Here is a 9,015-nt window from a genome sequence, read left to right as displayed (position 1 = left end):
CCCTACTATCTATAGGGCTTCGGAAAGTGCCATCAGAAACTCGATTTGCCGATTCCGTTGCCTCCGCATCACGGCACATAGGCGTTGGTAGTTCCATTGATTGAGTCAGAGGAAACGGGCCCTTATATCCGCCCGGGGATGGATTCTGCAGGAAAACCCAACTATAGAAGGTTGGGTCCCTACAATTCTATGGATAAGCCTGCTAGAATAGCTTTCTCAAAATTCTAAAAAGAGCATTTGATTCAACGGTCGCTGTCGCCATTCTTCGTTCCACATGCATGATGGCGGGTGTTCATGGCAATCACTTCTCAGTTGCTTTTGTCAGGTTTCGTCGGCCTGACCAGTCAATGGGTCAAGCGAACTATAGTTTAGTTATGACCCTTAGTCTCTTCGAAAGAACCGGAGAAGATCAGGGAGAGGAAGGAGCACGAACCAAACTACTTCAGAATAGGGGCAGCCGGGGGTTGGCCCGCTTTATAGACTCTACCCGGTTCCTATGGGGAGAAACTACTCACTATCGAAATGAAAGACGATCGATTATCTACCCAAGGGGATAGAAGATCCCACATACGGAAAAAAGTCGCAGGGAGAGTTAAACCGAGTGGCATTGCAAAGGCATAGTGATAGTAGGGTCGGGATATCCCCGCCCTCCGGACCGGACGTGAAGGTCCCCCCTCATCCGGCTCTCCGCAGGGGAATCTCCACTCACTGCTTCCCCCAATATCCCCCCTCTGCCACATCATGGGGAGGTTTACAGGAGATCCCAGAGGCTCGCTCGGAAAGGCTGCTTGCTATAGCAGTCCGGCTGCTCCTGCCGAAATCATTACTATCCATTATATCCCCCGTGCTCTGGCAATTACGCTCCCTGGACTATGGATTGACGAAAAGAAAGATCCAAGCGAGATATAGAATGGAATGATGACGATGCCCTAGCACACCGGCAGGGCCTTCTTTATTGTCCTCCGATGCCGCCAGAGAATAGTAGGGGCTGCCATTAATCAGCCCCAGCCGAATTGGGCGGGGCCCTCCCCCCCCGCCCCCCATTATAGTTGTTATTGTAGGGGAGCCCATAGAATAGTAGGGGCCCCCTTAGAATAGTAGGGCAACTATCGAGTGCAAGTTTATTAATGAACGCATTAATCTACCAGTCCCCTACTATTCTATGGATTAACCTGCTAGCCCCAGCCGCCCCCCGGGAGGTATATTATCGTAGGGGCCCGCCCAATAACAACTATGATGGGGGGGGAGTAACAATTCTAGTTGGAGGGTGGGACTCGATTATTGGCGGTCTTGTAATCCAACCGGCCCCACCCCCCACTACAGAGGATAGGGCCCTGTATCTATAGTTGGGCATCACCCGGGGCTTCTTCACCGGCATGGAATAGGGAATAGAATGCAATGGGATGGTAGAGGGCTGCCTGCGCCCGCGATGACTGTCCCCTCGTCCATAGGGACTGGCATACTACCGCAGCGACTCCCGCTAGATAGCCGCTCTTTAAGGAAAACACTCACCTGACGAGCTTAACCACCCGCCAACTATCGAGCCCCACCCAACCTCGATTCTAGCAACTATAAGAGGCGGGCTTCAATCAAGCCCTACCCCCCCACCCCCCTACCCCCCCCCCCATCATAGTTGTTATTGTAGGGGGCTGGGTCCATAGAATGTCGAGGGAATGCGCCCCAGCCCCCGCCCGGGGGCATAACCGGGGGCCCTTTAGAATAGTAGGGGGCTCGAATTAACTATGCAGGGTGGGTGGAATAGCCCGTGTGTGGGGCAGCAGGGTGGGGGGCTCAAGTTCTCCCACCCACCCCTGGGCCATGCCCCCCACTTATTAATTAGCCTGATAGCCTTAGAAAACTCTATCAAAAAAGGGGGGGGTTGGGTGGGACTATAGTTACGGAGGAAGATAAAGGCGGTGAGGGTCTATCCAGCCTCGTGGAAAGAGGGGGATTCATTCACTTGCATTCCTGCTTGCATGCTGGCACTACTAGAAAGCTCCGGTCTTAACGCCCCCACTACCGCCGGCCGAAGGTTCGTAGAGTCGGGTTTACCGTTTACCCACAACGGAGGAGCCACCCCCCCGCCAAGCCCTACCTCGATAAAGGGTAGGGCTCAATAGGGGGCAGGCGGCCACGGGTTGTAACGCACTCCTCGCACGACGAATCCACTTTGAAGTTGACTCATTTGCTTGGCCAATTGCCGGAATGTGTACGAAATGCCATAAGGGCCCAATATCTCAATAGCACCTTTGTCTGAGGCTTCGAATGAGACTTCGTATCCGAAACGCGGGAACGATCTGACTATGAAGTCATTAAAGACTTGATCGGGGAACCAGCGTTTATTTAAAGAGCAATAGAGTCGATTACCGGAAGTACTAGTTTGAAAGGCTCGTTGGAATCGATCCGCTACGAGATTGACATGATACGCCACGAAAGCACCTAAAGTACTAAACAGAATGGGTATTAGTTCGGTAATGGTTGGAGCAGCAAACTCGGATTCGGCGAGAATCTCATTTTTGGGTGGTACGGAAGGGGGATTGGCCCGGGAATTGGATAGGGGGTCAACACGCTGCGGCTCAAGTGCCCTCCGAACCGCGCGAGATGGTCGCCTATTACACGGCTCACGAACTCTGCCTCACTCTGCATTTGGGGGTACCTATTATTCATTCGTTACTCGCTATTCGTTATCCGTCTAGGCCCCGCGACCAAATGATTACCCAAATGAAATGATTACTAGTACTCTATAGGTAGGGTAGGGTCCCATGCAGGGTGGGCCCCTACTATTCTATGGCATCGGAGGGCGATAGTAGGACCATTTTATCGATTATCTACGTAACATGCCCCCCCTACCCCCGGCCTATTGAAAGGGTAAGGGCTAGCTAAGTACATTAATGACAAGATTCTAGCCCCATAGAATTGATAGGGGGCCCTTCCCTTCAAATAGTAGGGGGCACTCGATAGTTGCTAGAATCGCCCATAGAATTGTAGGGGGGGTGGGCATGTGTAGTATAGAATCGAGGACACTATCGCCCTACCTCCGATGAAGGCATCCCGGGGCACGGATATCATTCATGGCACTCCGATGAACTGTAGGATGGTAACTGCTGCTAAGCTCGAGTGAAACGCTAGATAGCTGTTGGGTCGACGCGACCCGAATACTTCGTACACCACGTTATTCGACCAACGCCAGTTGCGTTGAACCCCACAACAGCGGAAGATCACCCGTCCGGGCTACCTTCCAGCTCTCCACGCTTATCATTCATTGGCACTCATCCACTTCGAATTGACGGCTGGTAACATTGATTCAATGGACATTGACATCATAATAGTACAGCACGGGACACGGGATCAGACCACTCAGATCGGAATAGCATTCACGAAATTGCCGTAACATAGAAACATTGGGAGGATTCGTTGGCAACACAACAGCAGATGGGGCGGAGGGAGTTATAGTAGTTCTAAAATGAACCAAGAGCTAGTCAATGGAGAGTAGGCGTCTGGTAATCAGAGTGCGAAATAATTGAAAATGGTGCCTTCGGGCCTTCCCCCTCCGGGCCCCAATACAATGCTCGAAAATCACTTGTTGTAGGCGGGTTAGTTCCTCAGTCGTCGCCCGAGAAACGAAGTGTTTACTATGGCAAGCCCAGCCATCCGCGAATAGCACATAGGATTCGGCGCGGTCCGAACCGCCTTCTGAACTGATGCGCCACGCCATTTCGTGGAAAAGAGTGTCCATATTCTCTCTCCCAAGGCGGAAAGAAGAGTTGACGCGACCCCACCAAAAACGCTCAGGGAAATTCTCGGAGTGGTTGAAGCGAGCGAGATCCGCCACCGCTGCACTCTCCGATTGCTCTACTAAAGAGGAGCTGTCATCCCCCAGCGGCCTTGTCGCCTGTTCTACTATCGCTCCGGATGACGATGAGGCTCCCCCGACATCAGCCGGCGTTTCATTGAGGTCGAACCCTCGCCCGACATCAGCCGGCGTTTCATTGAGGTCGAACCCTCGCCCGACATCGACCGGGGGTTCGTTCAGATCTAACTCCCCGCCAGAGGGCAGCATCCAACAAGAATTGGGGATAGGGACTTCCCACGGATCAATTCCCCCCTCCATGCCAAGAAAAGAACAGAGCATGGAGAGAAAACGGCTGATCAATGGAAATAGGACCCGAAACCAAGGTGGAAGAACCTCAGATATCGGGTCCGATAGCCTCCTACAGATTAGATAGAGCCGCACCACTATCACACCTGGCACATATCTTATTCCAGCACAACAAACGAAGAAGATCAGGCAACACCGGAAGAATTGTGCGAAATAAGTGAATTGATCCAGTTGGGGCATCATTGCTGTAGTTCCATTTCCTCTATCTCTATATCTCTTATATATATCTATATATATCTATCTATATATATATATAGATAGATAGATAGAGATAGATAGATATATATATCTCCAGAATGAAGCGTACGAATAGTTAGTCAAGATCTGCGGTAAAGAGACTACTGTCAAGATACAACCGGAGATATAGGGATTCGGGTGGTCAGTTTTTACCAACGGAAAGCATGGGGGAAGCTATGAGGGTGGGGGGTAGGGCTACCCGGCACTAGACCACCTTTCTAGACTCAACTCAACTAAAAGCCAACTAGAGTCTACCAGTCAATTCTTTACTGGAACCTGCTAGAGTAAGGGCCCGGGCTAGACTACACTGAACTAAACTGTAGTCGGGGGGGTTCAATAGTCTAGTGGGGCGGTCCTCTCCCGGGTAGTCCGGGGCGGTTCGCCAAATTCAATTATCGCTCACCGCCCCCCCCACGGGCTCTCGACCGCCTTAAAACCCCGCCTCCCCCTCTTCTAATTAACTCTAGTAGGGGGGTGGGGTGGGTCTGCATTGGGAGAGCGCCCTCGGGCTCGACCGGTTGGTCGAGATGTCGAGAAAAGTGGGTCCATATAATGTCGAGGGCTTGACTGCAGTACCATAGCCTCCTCCCACCCGGGGTGGGTGGGGGGCAATAGAAGTTGGGCGAGCCGTTCATTAATGACGCCTGCTATAATAAGGGCTAGAATCGAGGGTGGGCCCCTACTATTCTATGGCATCGGAGGAGATAGTTCGGTCGATGCCCTCGAATTGTAAGTGATTGGTGTAATAATCGGTCATTCTCTTTCCAACTCGTCCCAGAATGGGCGTTAGGGCAAAGAACAAGAAGAAAGCTACTGAAGGAATTTGTCCAATAGTCACATATGGTGCCTCCACGGGTTCACATCCGATCCGACCTGATAGTAAGCAATCCGCCAGGAAAAACCGAAAGAGTTTCTGGTAGATCGGACGAGAACTTGAGCTACGAACATACGAACTTTTCAGAAAAGGGAGAGCCAAAAGCGGTGGAAAAACGAGTGCTATTGCGGCTACACCTCCTAATTTGTCGGGTATACTGCGAGGAATGGCATAGATTGGTGGGAAATACCATTCCGGCACAATATGAGGCGGGGTGGCCATCGGATTAGCGGGTATATAATTGTCGGGATGCCCCAATACATTAGGAGCACAAGAAATCCAAATGGAAAAGAAGATAGCGGAAGCTACCCGACCTACTAGATCCTTCGCGTAAAAATAGGGATAAGAAGCGATTTTATCCATCTTTGAATGCACACCCAATGGATTATTCGATCCATATTGATGCAATGCGGCCAGATGAAGAGGACTGGCGCCTACTGGAATAAAAGGGAGTGGATGATGAGGACTAAAGAAACGATTTAAGGTGGCATTGTCCACGGGGAAACCACCCCACGGCCAAGTCACGATCGTATCTCCCACTACGGGTATGGCGCTAGCTGAGCTTGTAATTACCGTAGCTCCCCGAAAGCTCATTTGACCCCGAGGTAGTGCATGTCCTATAGAAGCAGTCACAATCATTAACAGGGAGATGACAACTCCGAGGCACCAAACAAATTCCCTAGGACTGTCATAACTCGCATAATACAAACCGCGAAAAATATGGGGGTAAACCACGATGAGAAACATACTTGCCCCATTAGCATGCATATAACGAAGCAACCAGCCCCCTTCAACATCTCTCATGATATGTTCTACGCTGTTGAAAGCTAGATCCACATGTGGTGTGTAATGCATAGCTGGAAAAACGCCGGTCACTATCTGAATGGCTGGACAAATACCAGCTAACGAACCAAACCCCCGCCAATGACTCGGATTGCTCGGGGTCGGATAATCTATCAAATGCTGGTTCAGTGTGGAGAATATGGGTTGTTTGAGAATGGAAAATCGTTGTGTCATGTCTCTGTCCCCTCAATTCGACTCCCCCTCAATGGAAATTTCCGGGTGCCAATCCCGCCCTACTATTCTCAAGGGCTAGCAGGTTTATTAATCTACTATGGCACCAAAAAAGATTTGCCTATCCTTAAAAAGCTAATCGGCATCGACTTCCCCATGCAGATCGGGCTTGTGTAGGTAGATGTGGGGAATAATCGGTGCACCTAGACTCCCCCGATCGGGCTTGTGTGTCTATCCCCATGCAGATCGTTGTGTAGGTAGATGTGGGGAATCCTTGTTTTCGGAGATACGACACGGTCTACTATCTATAGGGCCCGGGAGATAGTCTAGGCCAAACTAGACTCTAGTATAACGATGCAGTCTATATACGTCACATGAGTGGCCAGGCATGTTACGTATAGAATCAATTGAAGTTGAAAAGAATTCTAGCCGCCCTACAATTCTATGGACCTCTGAGAAGCAGCTTTATCGTGAGCTAGACCCATTCCATGTCCCGGGGGCCCTACTATCAACTATAGAAAGGCCCCACCCCGGCACTAGTTCTAGTAGGCCCCCCGTAGAGCCCTCTCAAATAGTAGGGCGTAGTGAACTGTTTCGATTCAGTAGGAGCATCCAGCCCCAACTCGCTAATAAGGAAGCATGTCCCGACCACCCGCACAGCCCCGTATGATAGAAGTTGGGTGCTTTCCCCTCTCATTATTAGCATTGTTTCGACGCTCTTGATCTAGAATCGGGCACTGCGGGGAAACCTCTGTTAATTAATAAGCCTGCTAGTGAAACTAGGAGATGGATAAAATAGACCAGCCATAACTTTTATCGCATGCTCCAGATGAACAGTGGGTAGGCCTCACACCCGATGCTTGGAGAGAACATCATTCCCACCCTGCAGGCTTAGATTGGTTCTTCCGGCTAGGCCCCTACGGGGTCAGTCTTGTTTTCCGTTGATTGCTTTTATGCCGCTGTTGCTAGTACTAATCCATCCCATAGATGTCTACTCCGATTGGAACCCCCCACTATAGATGCGGGTAGAAAGGGAGGGGAGGCTCACCTCTCTTTCTCAATGAGAAAGGGTGAGAATCACCCGGTTCATCGAGGCCCCCTACCTATATCGAGAAACGCCCCTCTCCTAATAGAATAGCTTGGAGGGAGAGGACCTGACGGTACTCGTCCGACCCCCGCTGGGAGCCTATCCAAATTATTGATTGGGGGGGGGCCCCTATCCATAGTAGGGGAGAGTATAGTAGTGTGAAGTGATGCCATAGTATAGTCCTCTAGTGATGCAGGACTATAGATAGTGAACGGTACACTGCATTGACGGTCAAGGCCGAGCGCCCCCGGGCGACCCGGTCTATCGAGCGGAGTGGGCGGCGATCCCCGTCATGATCCCCATCATATAACGTATGAGATGACCGGGGAGTAGATGACCAACCATCATCGGTGACCCCCATCATGCAACTATAGTTCGATGGCGCATGATCCTTCTTGCTCGAACAATCCCGTGTGTAATCTCCAGCCTTCACCGGCATATCTTATCCCCCAGCTATCTATAGTAGGGGCCGCCCTATAGATAGTAGGGGAGGACCACTCCTTTTTGCAGGGTTAGTGCATGCGGCGATTCATCCATCACGCAGCGTATATAAGAGAGATGACCCATGACTCGTCTATAGAGTGGGACAGAGTAGATGACCGCTCCCCACCTATCCTTCCTATGGGGCAACGGTGTTCGATCCTTCGATGGGGCGCGATCCTCGGTGCCGTGGGGGGAGGGCGGTCGACCATTGGGTTATTCCATTCGTGTTCCATTCAATGTTACTACATTCCTCGCTGCTCCTACAATCCTATCGTCTTCCCACAAGTGCTTACAACATCCCATGTTGTTCCTACCCGCCCATAGGTGATGCACATCCGAAAGCACGTGTTCCTTCCATTAGCAGAGACAGTTGACCCGATTGCCCTACTATTCTAAGGGCCAGTTGATTCAGCAGCTGAAGCAGCACCAGCCCTACTCTATATAGCGGACTTGGATCAGTCGACCCGGAACCTGTGAATATGCCACACCAGTTCAGAAAGGAGCCACCTGCATGAGGAGTAGCTATAGCAGAGGCACCCTTTAAGGTTTACCTTGCCCTAAAATTCTATGGGGAATCGGTTCAGGTGCCAGTATATGATCGGGATCGAGACCCTTCCCGACCGGTTGCGGAGCTAGAAACGGTTGACTGGGATAAAGAATTCCCAATAGGAGCCGGGGCACCGGGCACCCTAGAGTTCCCCCCCGCCCGGCTATAGTTGGGGTCCTAGTGTCCCCTCGCTCTTCAGATTCACCAGTGGTAGTGATGGTTCGGGATCGAGTCGCTTAGCCACTAGTAGCAGCTTACTCATAACCAATTGATCCCATTGACTCGGAACCACGAATAACATATCTAGATAGAGCTCGTTCCCCAGTCCCCTAACTAAACTCGAGAGGTCTCGTGGCACCATAAGCCCAAACGGAGGTCAGGGAAAATCGGCCTCGTCAGCAATGGATTTGTATATTCATCTGCTATTATCTCCTAGCTCGGTCACCCGTGTCTGCCCCTGTCTCCGCTACGGGGGGCTCTATAAATGGAAGGGATGTTGGGCAAGCTGCTGGCAAGGAGGATGCTCGAGAATCTTCGATCGCTGGTTCCTTATAGAAAGAGTAGGGCAAGCAAGCCATTATTTCGACGTTAGCTGGTTCTAGATCAAATGCGAA

The 9,015-nt window shown here is 51.1% G+C and overlaps 1 protein-coding gene across 1 annotated transcript; it reads right to left on the bottom strand.

Annotated features, from left to right (window-relative positions):
- Positions 1-4,353: 4,353 nt before the first annotated feature.
- LOC131873408 (cytochrome b-like) lies at positions 4,354-7,626 on the bottom strand. The gene has a single exon (XM_059216323.1). The coding sequence runs from the start codon at positions 6,285-6,287 to the stop codon at positions 5,079-5,081; it is 1,209 nt and encodes a 402-aa protein (XP_059072306.1). The 5' UTR covers positions 6,288-7,626; the 3' UTR covers positions 4,354-5,078.
- Positions 7,627-9,015: the final 1,389 nt, after the last annotated feature.

The sequence above is a fragment of the Cryptomeria japonica genome, unplaced genomic scaffold (genome assembly GCF_030272615.1).
Source record: "Cryptomeria japonica unplaced genomic scaffold, Sugi_1.0 HiC_scaffold_1668, whole genome shotgun sequence".
Classification (NCBI taxonomy): Eukaryota; Viridiplantae; Streptophyta; class Pinopsida; order Cupressales; family Cupressaceae; genus Cryptomeria; species Cryptomeria japonica.
The sequence above is the reverse complement of the archived record's forward strand: the minus strand, read 5'-3'. Positions and strand labels throughout refer to the sequence as shown.

Bases quoted from the DNA above. Each gene is read 5' to 3' on its own strand.
- LOC131873408 (XM_059216323.1), bottom strand. From the start codon at position 6,287: ATGACACAACGATTTTCCATTCTCAAACAACCCATATTCTCCACACTG.